At 36.0% G+C, this 12,909-nt stretch overlaps 2 protein-coding genes across 2 annotated transcripts in view; one reads left to right on the top strand and one right to left on the bottom strand.

Annotated features, from left to right (window-relative positions):
• Positions 1-1,662: 1,662 nt before the first annotated feature.
• Positions 1,663-7,408, bottom strand: LOC114042056 (olfactory receptor 5B2-like). Its single transcript, XM_027860763.1, has 3 exons — positions 7,405-7,408; positions 6,647-6,697; positions 1,663-2,363 (listed from the first exon to the last, which is right to left on the bottom strand). The coding sequence occupies exons 1-3, from the start codon at positions 7,406-7,408 to the stop codon at positions 1,663-1,665; spliced, it is 756 nt and encodes a 251-aa protein (XP_027716564.1).
• A 342-nt stretch (positions 7,409-7,750) lies between these two features.
• LOC114042057 (olfactory receptor 5B2-like) overlaps positions 7,751-12,909 on the top strand; it is a 9,225-nt gene continuing 4,066 nt past the window's right edge. The window contains exon 1 of the mRNA XM_027860764.1: positions 7,751-7,898. Coding sequence (XP_027716565.1) covers positions 7,751-7,898 — 148 coding nt within the window. The remainder of the gene's footprint in view (positions 7,899-12,909) is intronic.

Here is a 12,909-nt window from a genome sequence, read left to right on the forward strand (position 1 = left end):
GGACTCTACTCCATCTAGTTTATAGTCTTATATTTGACTTTCAAGTATTGGCATCTCGCATCATCTCAAACCACTTTAGGCCAAGAAATGCAGGCAAAGAAGAAGTCTTCATATCCCTATTGATTTCCTAAGATAAATAAGTGGTGATCTAGAAAGAGCACTGGACTAGGAATCATAGAATAGTGATTTGAATCTTTGCTCTGTCACATTACCAGAGTGATTTAGAGTAAGTCACCTAAGATCTCTCAGTTACCTTATCTTTCAGTGAAGATATTGAACTGAACCATGTCAAAGTTCCCAACTGGCTCTAAATAAATGATGATATAATCTCTTTAAAAACACAAGTAGATACTATAACCACCTAGTGCTGATAGGTTGTGTTAATTTTTGTATTTGTGCACCCAAAACTTAGCAGTGCCTTTCATTTAGTAAATATTTAAGAAATGATCACCTTTCATCCTTTTGACTCTACCTCACCCCCTGTAGTCTCCACATCATCTCATATTTATTCTTTCCTCAGTACTCTGTCACCTTCCTAATTCAAGAATTCATAACCTTTTGTCTGTACTATGACTTTTGCCTACTCATTTGTCCTTCATTGTCAGTCTGTCCCCTCATCTATATAACCAATTAACAAACCTTCCAAATTTATATATTTTTTTCATTCAAAGACAAGGTTTATTAGAACATCTGTCATATTGATCAGACTCCCAATGAGTCTGAACATTAGCAAGCTATTGGCTAGATTATAACAATCTGAGCAGTGTCCAGATTTCAAGAATATGACCTCCCCAATGGAGACAAGATGGACCCCACATACAGAAAGACTGGGGGAAGAATCTAGAAGAGGCCAAGTAGTTTGAGGGGACTGGAGGAGGGGTGGATGGGAGTGTCCAGCAAGCTGGGGTGAACAGAACTCCCGGCACCTGGACCATGTGGCCAAGGGAAAAAGGAGCGCAGACAGGATCAAGGGTGGGAAATGGCCAGGGGCCATAAGGAGTTGAGAAAATGGAGGACTAGGATAGGCCAAGGGTAACAGAGAATTGGGAGGTTGGGTGTAGCCACAACAGAAGGACAGCTTTTGGGATCATAGCCTCAGGACAAAACCAGACATTTGTCCCTGTGTGAAAGTTGGAATCAAGAGAAGTCATCTTCAGGAATATGGATAGAGCCTCAGACACTTACTGGCTGTATGACCCTGGGCAAATCTCTTAACCCTGTTTGCCTCAGTTTCTTATCTGTGAAACGACTTGGAGAAGGAAATAGGAAACCAATCCAGTATCTTGGCCAAGAAAACCTCAAAATGGGATCACAAAGAGCCAGATACAACTGAACAACAAAAAGAAGACAATATACACATATTATTCATTAAACATAACAATCTTTTAAGAGAGAGGGTACTATTAAGGCCCTTTAAATATGAGGAAACAGATTGGGACTTGCTAGGGCTATACTGCATGAAAGTGTCTAACACAATAGAAATTCAAGTCTCTCCTACCTCCAAAACTATAATATATTCTACTACATATGTTATGTTTGAAAAAGTTTGGATTATATAGTTTTCTGTGCATAAGAAAAATAGCCTGATTTCAAGGTTAGGTTCTAGAGTAGGGAAGTTGCAGATTAGATTTTCTCTCTAAGAAAAAATGGATCCAACTGAAGTCATCGTCCCCTCACAACTTTCCTAAAAGCATTCTTGACATTTTTGTTCTTCAGACTATAGACCAGAGGGTTTAAAATAGGGATGACCATGGTGTAGAACACTGACACTATTTTGTCTGTGTCCATGGAATGGCTTGAGCTGGGTTGGAAATACATGAACAACATTGTCCCATAGAATATGGACACTGCTGTGAGATGGGATGTACAAGTGGAGAAGGCTTTCTGGCGGCCATTAGCAGAATGAATCTTCAGGATGGTGATGAAGATTAGTAAGTAAGAGGCAAAGATGACAAGAAATGGGAAAAGAGTATTTAGTGACACTAAGATAAAAATTATTAACTCAGTGATGTGAGTGTCAGAGCAAGAGAGAACGAGGACAGGGGGAATATCACAGAAAAAGTGATGGATTATGTTCAACCTACAGAAGGAAAGGCTAAACATGCTTCCTATGAATATGGAGGAGGCCATAAAGCCACTGATGTAAGCACTACTGGTCAGATGTGCACACACTGTTGATGTCATGGTGGTAGTATAATATAGGGGTTTGCAAATAGCAGCATGATGATCATAAGCCATGGAGGCTAAGAGGAAATTTTCAGTAACAGCAAAAGCCCCAAAGAAGAAAATCTGTGTAGCACATCCACTGTAGGATATAAACTTGTTCCCTGTGAGAAGCCCAGCTATCATCTTCGGGGTAACAGCTGAGAAGGGTGATGAGGTAGATGAGGGTAAATATTATGAAGAGAGGGACCTGAACCTCTGGAACATCTGTTAATCCTGTAAGGATGAACTCATTCACTTCAGATCTGTTCTCCATGGATGTCATTTGAAAGTGATACCATTCACCTGCAACAAAAGAAGAATCATCAGAAAAATCCACTCTGCATGATGATTTACTCCAAGACATAAAATATGGTTAGAGACACATCTTCTGTGGAGTCTACAAATACCAATTAAGGGGAAAAGAACATCTAGGTAGTTGTCATAGCAGTTATTCTAGGTCCTCAAAATCCACTCATCCATTTTCTCATAGAAAGAAAGTCACTCATGTATTACTGCTCACTTTGTTTAATCTCCTACAAATTTAATCATCACCAAAGTGACATTTTGCACTTCAGGAAAGAGAAAGGCTTTATTCTCTGGCAAAAATCAGCATAAGAGTGGGGAATACTGTAGACCAAGTTTGGGGAACTAGATCTTTGCTTATGAATATGCTTCACTCTGATAAAGAAGAGAGGAAAGAAAAATAAAGAAGAAGGTAGAACCAAATGAGAGGAAAGTTAAAAAACTGTGAGAAAGAAGGAGAGGATCAAAGCAAGTTGGGCAAGAATTCATTTGGGATCCTGCTTACTTCTGCAATCACTGCAACTTTAAAGTTTATGCAATAGATTGAAGTCACCATTCTCAAGGAGGAACAGTTGCCAATGGAAACCAGTTGCATAGTTGTGAGAATCATATGTCCAAAAGACCACTGGTGTCTCACTTAACAATAAATGTGTGACTTCTAAATTTGTTTCCTTCCCACAGCGTGTCCCTTTTTCAATTCTCCACCACTGTGTAAAAACAGAAGTTGGCTACAAAAATGAAAATTTGCTTTTTCATTCCATATATGTTTTTTGGTCACACAGAAATCACCAATTTTTAGGTTAGTCTGTTTCAAGTTTGAACTAAAATCTCCATCCACTGAAAGGAATTATGCCTCACAGGCAAGATGAGTTAGAATCTCTAATACATGAAAACAAATCTGGCTGTAAAGGTACAATTTAGACTTGAGGGATGGGACTGATAACTTGATTATGGTTCTGGAAAGTTGTTTCTTTAATTTAAATGAAATAGGAAAAGTTACAACAAGCTATTATAATATTTTTAAACTAAGAAAATATATCATTAAAGAAATCCAGGAACCATAGTGAAAAAACATGATGAAAAGAATTTATATTGTTGTCAGCATATTACTGATGGGAATCTTCAAGTATCTGGACGTCTGTCAGAATGCTCTCTCTTATTCCCCCTCTCTGTCTCTCAATGCCTTTCTCTGACTTTATCTTTCTATCTCTGTATCTCTGCATATTTGTCTCTGTCTGTCTCTTCCTGACTCTTTTTTGTCTTTTTTGTCTGCCTGCTTCTTGCTTTGTGTCTCTTTCTCTTTTCATATCTAGCTAGCTATCTGTCTATCTCTGTCTCTCTCCTCAAAGAAACCTATTGATTGCTTGAATAGACAATATTTTAATGCATAAAAGATGTGAAATGGAAGAACAAATATGAGAAAACTCTATCCTGCATTTGATTCTCAAAAATTATTAGGAATTATTGGGTAGAATTAGAATAAATGGGAATGTTACAAGAGTAGGGGAAAAGAAGTTACACAATCCTAAAGTTTGAGATAGAAAAAGGAAGGAAAACATGTCAGACATGCATAATAGACTTGGGAAGAGTCAATTCCAGGTAATTTAGAGGCAGGATAAAGGATCATTCTGTGGGGAATTTAAAATTGAAAGGAACCAAAGATATCAAGAATAAAATTTTGAAGACACAGGAACAAAAATTGACAATCAGGCAGACTTAGATATGAAAAATAAATTTGCCTAAAAGAAAAAAAAAAGGAGAGATAACCAAGGATAAATGCAAAAGCAGATTGTATCTTATATTAATGGAGTTAAAGGAGTGTCAGCATGCAGTTTTAAATGAGGGAAACCCAGAAAACTAAAGACTGTAAAAGGTGTATATTGTTAATGTAAAATTGACTATTTGGGGAAACAAAGAATAATCTAATAAGGAATTGGACTGATTCTCACAGCTGATGAGACAAGTACAATGAATTCCAAGCAAATCCAGAGCTACTCAATTTGTATTCTGTTTCTATTTCCTCTGACAAAGAGAATGATCTTTTTGTTGAGAGGAACAGAAATGCTAAGAGTTGATACCAAAGTTAATTAGAACTAGCGCACATATTAGTGGAGAGAAGGGGAAAAGTACTTGTATAACATCTATTATATGCCATGCACTGTGCTATACTTCATAAATATTCTTATTTGATTCTCACAACAACCCTGTGAAGTATATTCTGTTATTACCTCCATTTTAAAGTTGAGGAAAGAGGGGTAAATAGGGATGAATGACTTGCCCGTGTCATACCTTAAGTATCTATGACTGAATTGGATATCAGGACTTTCTGACTCCAGTCCGAGTGCACTATCCATTTTACCAGAGTTGCCTCTCTATAGTTTGCAAAGTACTTTAAATAGATTGGATCATCTGATCCCCACAATTACCTTGTGACATACATGCCTAGCAAGAAAACCAATTTGACCTTAAATTGCATAAAGAGACACAGTATCCAGGCATACCAAGGTGGTCCTTTTTACTCTACATTTGGAGCAACATGTTCAGTCATGGGTTCCACACTTTAGGAAGGACATTGATAGGCTAGAGATTCTCCAAAGTATTACTTTGTTGAAGGAATTTGAAAGCTTCCCATATTGGGATTGGTGGAAGGAACTGACGATGTTCAGTGAAGAAAAGATAAAAGATGGGTGTCAAAGCAGTTGTTCGGATTAGGTATCTTCAGGTATTTGGTTAATTTTATTTGGACCCAAAGAGAATACCCAGGAGAAAAGATTAGAAGGTAAGAAGAAACAAACTTAGGTTTAAAGTAAGGAAAAGATTCCAAAAATTTTGCTATCCAGAAATGGAAGGGGCTTTCTTAACATGTGCTGGATTTCCTCTCACTTAAAGTCTTGACGGAAGGGCTAATTGATCCTTTGTTCAACTCAAGACATGCACAGACATAGATACACACAGACATAGAAGCACACAGCCATAGACACACACATATATCTCTATATTTATCTATATGTACACATATATACATATATATATATATACGTATATGTCTATATAACTGAGATGTGGAGAGATAAAGTTTGTTTCTCATTTTATGTAAAAAGGTGTCTCCTGGATGACTGTTGCTGTGGAGAAGCCACCTCACTTCAGAACCTCAATTCACTCATAAGTCAAAAAAGGATAAAACAATGGTACCTACGCCATAGGGTTGTTCTGAGAATAGAAGAAGATGATTCTGTAAAGTGATTTGAAAACCTTAAAACTAGATAAAAGTGTTATCTACTATTATACTACTGCTATTATCTGTTTCATCTTTCACAAATCCCTTAATGTGTTTTACTTCTAGAACATCACAAACCCCAGTTTGCTTGTCGATAATGGAAATATATTAGACTAGATGATCACTGAGATCCTTTCCATCTCGGCATCAATGATTCTATGATCTATATTTTAACCTGTATTAATTTTAAAGACAGTCATTATTCATCATAACATGACTGTGTAAGGACTTTTTTTTCTGATATGGTTAACATGAAACTGGGAGGTAAGGATGAAGTAAATAAATAAAACTTTATCTCAAAGAGTTTCAGAGGAGTAGAAAAACATCAACTTTTGCAATTACCAACAATGAAGAATTTTCTTTTCATGTAATAGGAGCAATATTGAGTAGGAAACAAACACCCAACTTGGACTTACAGTTTATGGTATTCTTTGTCTCATACACAGCACCTGTGGCATTTTTGTGATTGATAGTATTGAATCAAATATGTATAGACTTAATCTATGACAATCCTTTTCACATACAGATTCAAGGTTGGGTCCTCTTGAGTTCCCATGTCTAGAGAGAACCCTTCTTGGGCACCAGGACTGACAAAGTGATTTGTTTTCTCCTCTGAAATGCCCCAGTGCTGGTGAACAGCACTCTCTTATAGACATAATTGATTAGGAATCTGAAGACTTGGGTTCTAGTATTGCTTGGGCATTCACTAATTCCTTTTGTGATTTAATGGAAGCTAATCAATCCTTTTGCACCTTTGGCTGTTCATTTGGAAAATGGGAATAATATTTCTTAGGGTATAGAGTTCACACAATGGTTGTAAGGAAAGGGTCAAGAATTAAATGTTACAGACATGAGACTTACCATGATCAGTGTAAGACAGCGGGCTTTTACATGATAATGGATGAGTAGGTCCTCCAAGAAACACAAAAACAGAGAAAAGGGGATAGAGGTGCGACTACACTACAAAGTACTAGCATGGCAATGTGCTGTAGTAATAGAGCTTTAATCTTTGAGTCAAGAGGATGTGGATTTACTTCCCACCTCAGACACTTATTAATTGTATAAATCAGGACAAATCACTTAGTTAAGTCAGCTCCAGATTACTTATTTATAAAAGGGGGAAGGACAAAATAATGATGGTATTTATTTCAAACAGTAGTTGGGAGATTCAAATGAGAAAATTGAAGTTCTTTTCAAATGTTACATAAATATGAACTATTATCATTTAGGGCAAGGACTCTTTCTCACCTAAATTTTCTCATCAAACCACTCCTTAAATTTTTTCCTGCAGTGTCTTATACACAGCATACCCTTAACATTATTAATATTAATTAATTGACATTAATGAATAAAATAATTGATCAACATTATTAAATTAGGTGTTTCCTTGGACTACACAATCACCCATCCCTCAAATGGCTCCTTCAATTACTGAAAGATAATGAACTTGAAAAACTGTAAGTAGTGGATAATAAAAGGTGTTTATAGAGGCCATGGATGTTTGACTATAACTTGCATACATGATCTCATTTGAGCCCTAAGACAGCCCTATGAAATAAAGAACACAGGTGTAATTACTCACAGTTTATGGATAAGGAAATCAAAGTGAAGTGACTTACCCATAGGGAAAGTGAGTCACTGTCTGAGATTCTGAAGGTTTTACTACACGAGTCTTCCTGCATCCGCATCCAGCAATGTTTCCACTATACCATTTTGGTGTCTACACTGCACTGCAGTCTTGGAATTGAATATCCTAGAACCTAGCTGGCTTGATGATGGAGAAAAGTGGCCAAGATTCCAAAAAGGAGAGTTAGTCATGAACTTTATAATCAAAGTTTGGTCTTAAAATCCCAAGCCTAGGAGACATAGAATTGGATTGGAGAAACTCTTCACTAATCACTGGGTCAAAGAGTTCAAAGGTTACTAGTGGCAGAGAGGTCACTCCTGGCCATTGCTGTGGCTTGGATGGCAGTAGATTTAGTGATGCCAACTGCTACTCTCCATTCGGTTCAGCTTCCAGAAGTACAAAAGAAACTGAGTGAGAGAATAAATCAGGGAGTTTGGTCCACCAGCTCATTCGCCAGCACTGAGCATTACAGCATCATATTTCAATGTCAGTAGCTAAAGTGACAGAACACAAGGACATAATGCAGACTTGGAAGCCCTGCTGCTCTTGGGAGATGGTGCTCCCTTGGAGATACTTGGCAGCTCTGCTGCCAACTCATGAACAAAACAAACCATTAAATTCTGCTATGACCACTGGGGGAAAAATATTTTTTTCTCGTGGGTACTTTGTCATTCTTAGCTTGTTGTTAGCAAAGTGAAGTAAGAAGGGACTTGGGCAAGGCCATTGCCAAAAGTTGGCTTCTAGTCCTGCTTCTACCATTTCATAGCTAGGGGACATTGTTCAAGTCACTGAACATCTCCAAGTCTCAATTTCTTCTTCTTTGAAATGGGTGTAATAATTTCAGGCCTGAAAACAATCAAAAGGTTTTGGTGAAGATCAAATGTGATACTGAACATAAAAGAGATGTGGATAATTAAAAAATTCTCCACAAAATAAGGCAGTAAAAAAAATAAACTTACTAAAAAAAAAAAGGAACAGTTAGTTGGCACAGTAGATAGATCACCAGCCCCGGATTCAGGAGGACCTCATTTTAAAAAAGGGAGATATTGAACACAGACTTATGGGGGGCATGACAGATATTAAGTATGTAGATTATTATCATGTGCAAGAGGGACTAGATTTGGATTTTTTAACATTTCTGAATGTTATTATGTTTTTTTTCTTTTTGTATCTCCAAGTACTTTTATTAAAAAAAAAATTGACCTTACGAAATGTCAATAAATGCAACCATTCCCATACCCATAAAAGAAGAGAAGAGGATTGTGCATGTAGCCACCAAACTGAACAATGTATAACTTGCTTCTCCCTCCACGTATAAAACAATTTGCTTTCAAAACTGTCTTGCTTGTCTCTTTCCTACTGATGTTCCTTCTGTTCTCATCTGCGTACTTTTACAAATGTTTCTGTGACCCTATTGTGTTAGAGTAGCATGCCTAGCAGTAGTATCACTGAGTCAAAGGTTATTTGTGTATATCCAGGTTAATGACTTTGCAGGGTAGCTTGACCAATTCACAGCTGCACCAACAGTGTATTAGTATGCTTTCTTTTCCCACAGTACCTCTGTCAATTTCAATTTCCTTTGTTTGCCTATCTGCTGAGTAAAAAGCAGAAACTCAGAGTTATTCTGATGTACATTTCTGTGACTACTGGTGATTAGTGCCTGCTGTAAACTTAGATTTCTTTTACAGGAGGCTTTTCATATACTTTAGTCAATTTTTATTGGGGAATGAATCTTATCCTTATATATTTGAATCAATTCCTCATCTCTCAAACATAAAACCTTTCTCAGAGAAAATTGTTACAAAGAATTTTCCCCATTTAACTGTTTCCGTTGCAATTTTAACTGTTAGTTTTGTGTAAAAACTTCAATTTTATTTAAGCAAAATTTTCCAACTCATCTTCTGTGATCCTTCCTTTCCCTTGTGTGGTCATGACCTCTTCCTCTATCCTTAGCTGTACGAAGTCATCCTTTATGGTGTGGCCAGTAATACTAAAATCATCTTTCCATTTGGAATTCATATTGGTATGTGGTACATTATCTTGGCATAAAGCTTGTTTCTGCCAGGAAGCTTTTCATTTTTTTGAGCATATTTTATCAAATAGTGTGTTCTTTCCCCAGGAGTTGTTGATATTTGGGGCTTATTGAATACTATGTTTCTAAATTATTTTGTGTTTTTACGTTATTATTCTAATCTGTTCCACTGATTCACTTTTGTTAACTGTAATAAGCATTTTTATGATGATAGCTTTACAGTATAATTTGAGATCTGGTACTCCTAGCCTACCTTCCTTTTCATGTTTTTTTCTTTACTTATCTTGAAATTATTGACCATTTGTTCCTCAAAAATAGTGTTGTCATTATTCTTGTCAAGCTCTATAGTTTCAAGCTCTAAATTTAGCAATTTGGTTTGGTATGGCACTGAGTAAATGAATTAAGTTGCATAAGGTTGGGTGTGGCTCAAAATTAATCAGTTAATACTTCTGCAGGTATTTATGCATGAAAGTATTAATATAAAAGCTGTTCTGTAGTTGTATTCATATATTGTGACTATGTCTTAGTAGGTGCACTTCCAAATATTTTACATATTCTGTAGTTATTTTAATGGACTTCATCTATCCCTTCATACCTGATTTCATTGGTATTCTAAACAAAGTCCGATAATTTATATTTTTAAATACCCTACTAGTTTGCTGATGTTATTGTTTAATTAATTTTAGTTGACTTTTATGTTTCTTCAAATGGACTACCAAATCATCTGCAAAAAGTGTTGTTTCATTTTTGTCTGTGCTTATTCCTTCCATTTCTTATTTCTTGTCACATAGCTATAGCTAGCATTTCATGCACTATATAAAGTAATAATCAAGCCTTGCTTCAGTCCTGATCTTACTGGAAAGAAATTTAGTGTATCCATATTACACATAATTCTGGAGGGTCAAAATCAAGATAGTGGAGAAGTAGGATAAAGTATAGCCCAACTCCCCAAACAAACCCCTTCACAAATATCTAAAATAACAAACAAACACACACACAAACAAAAACAAGATAAGATTCTGGATCAAGAGATTCAAGAAAAAAAAAATCAAAGTGTATCACTTTCCAACCTAGAGCAGGAATGGAAGACAGCCAGAGAGCAGAGGTATATAAACACTGCTGATGCAATCTGGCCAGGAATACACCAGGCAATGCATTATAACTCCCAAGAACTGAAACAAGACCAAGGCTGTGCACCAGAAAAGGAGAAACCAAGAAGTAAAAGGTCCCACAGCCTCTTCAAATTAGTTCATATTTCAGGAAACGGTGCAGTCTCATAGCTCTGGTGCTTAGCATCCACTTCTGGGTCACCTAGCAGTGGTGGACTGAGGAAGGGACTTCCATAAAGGGGTGATGGAGGGTAGAGTCATGGGTTTGAGGCTGTTTGTTGAGCAAGGAACAAATTCAGAAGCAAATAATAACTTTGTGGCTCTGAACCAGAGCAGAATAGGGACTCATTTTTATCTTTTAGCACATGATGAAATATGTAGTGAAATAATAACAATTAATAATAGTAATAATAATAATAATAATAATAATAATAATAATAGCAGTAATCCCTGAACAAAGAGAGTTCAGCAGTTCTGTCACTCTGAATGTGTAAAGCTTCTTAGCTGCCTGATAGATTCTGAGTAAAGATACAGTGTGCTAAAATTTCTAACCAGGAACCACAGGTGTAACATTTAGACCCAAACCTGAATCACACACATGCAGATACAAGAATATGTCAACAGTGATCAGATTGGATCACATCGCTTTAGGAACGCTGAAAACGTCTAGATTCCCAGCCTGAGATGTTCCTAAAATTCTGAAATACTCAATACATGAAGAAAATAGCAAAAGGACTCAGAGGACAAAAGCTCAGATGTAACCCCTAGAAATGCAAAAATCCTAGCCTTAGTATAAATTCTAAAGTCAGAGAACAGTTTTAAATAATGAGCAAATGAACAAACAAATAAAAACCAATAATCTCCCCAAAAGAACTCTAGTAGTGACAGGAAATTTTGAAACACAACCCAAGAAGGAGAACAACACCAACATATTTACCAGAAAAGCTTTAGAGAAAAACACACCTTAAGCACAAATGCAACTGGAATTCCTGGAAGAGATAAAAACAATGTTTTTTTAAGTTAAAACATTTTTAAAAATCAAATGAGTGTACCAAGGGAAAAATAAATGAAAAAGACTTGAGAATTAATTTGAAAATATGGAAAGATAATAAACAGCTTAGTATACAATCTTACCTAAAAAAAAACCATGAAAATTAGCACTGACAAACTATAGTAACCATCTGAGACATCAAAAAACATTAGAAAGAAAATCAAAATACAAGAAAAAATAGAAGGAAATTTATTATATTAAAAAAAATCAATGACCTGGAAAATATTGAAGAGAAAGAAATTGAATAATAACCGGACCACTTGAAAGCTATGAGTGAAAAAAAATGGCCTACCCATAATATTTCAAGAAATTATAATCATAACTAACAAGATTTCTTCAATGTAGGGAGCAAAGTAATACTACAAAGAATCTACTAGTCAGTAGAAAGAAATTCCAAAATGAAAAATCCTCCTCTTGAAAGAAATCCCAAAATGTAAAACCCTAGAAATATTGGAATGAAAATACAGATTTTCCATATCAAAGTAAAAAATAATATAAGCATCCAGAAAGTAAACAAACGAACAACAACAACAAAAAAAAACAACCACAGAATATTCACGTAGTACACTCTCAAGTTTAGCTTCACACAAGATTTTGCAGCTACCACAAAGACAAAAAAGGGTTTGAAATATGATTCTCCAAAAGGCAAAAAATAAAGATTTATGCCATTATAGATAATAATCTATACAGCAAACCTGATTATAATGCTACAGGGAAAAATTGAATTTTAATGAAGTATAAGACCTTTAATTATTTCTGATAAAAAAAACTGCAGAGAACTTTGAAATAGAAAAATAGGAGACAAAAGAAGTATAAAAAGGAAAATATGAGTGAGGAATGATAAGGGACTAAACAAGGCTAAATATTTATATCCTAATATGTTGAGATGATACATGTATCCCTTGAGCATTTTATCATCATCAGGGGTGATAGAAGAAGTCTCCTTGAATGGAGGGCCCAACAGGTGTTCTGCTATATTTAGATTATCTTAAAAGAAAAATGGAAAGGGAAGGGAAGAGGAATACATTGAAAGAAAAAAGAGGAGAAAGGTGGACATTTTCTCCCATAATTGGAGTGTACAAATAGAAGTCTAGATAATAGAGGAGGGTTAGGAGGAAGAGGCAACATTTGAACCTCATTCTCAGAAAAGAAGGAAAGAAGACACATACATATATATATATGGGAGAGAGAGAGAGAGAGAGAGAGAGAGAGAGAGAGAGAGAGAGAGAGAGAGAGAGAGAGAGAGAGAGAGAGAGAGAGAGAGAGTCACAAAGAGAGAGAGAGGGGGGGGGGAGAGGGGGGGGG

This window comes from Vombatus ursinus, unplaced genomic scaffold, assembly GCF_900497805.2.
Source record: "Vombatus ursinus unplaced genomic scaffold, bare-nosed wombat genome assembly UNPS02014248.1, whole genome shotgun sequence".
Taxonomy (NCBI): domain Eukaryota; kingdom Metazoa; phylum Chordata; class Mammalia; order Diprotodontia; family Vombatidae; genus Vombatus; species Vombatus ursinus.

Coding starts and splice junctions, on each gene's coding strand:
- LOC114042056 (XM_027860763.1), bottom strand. Junction 2,364..6,646: donor GCTGTCTTACACTGATCATG/GTAAGTCTCATG, acceptor CACCCTTCTCAG/CTGTTACCCCGAAGATGATA.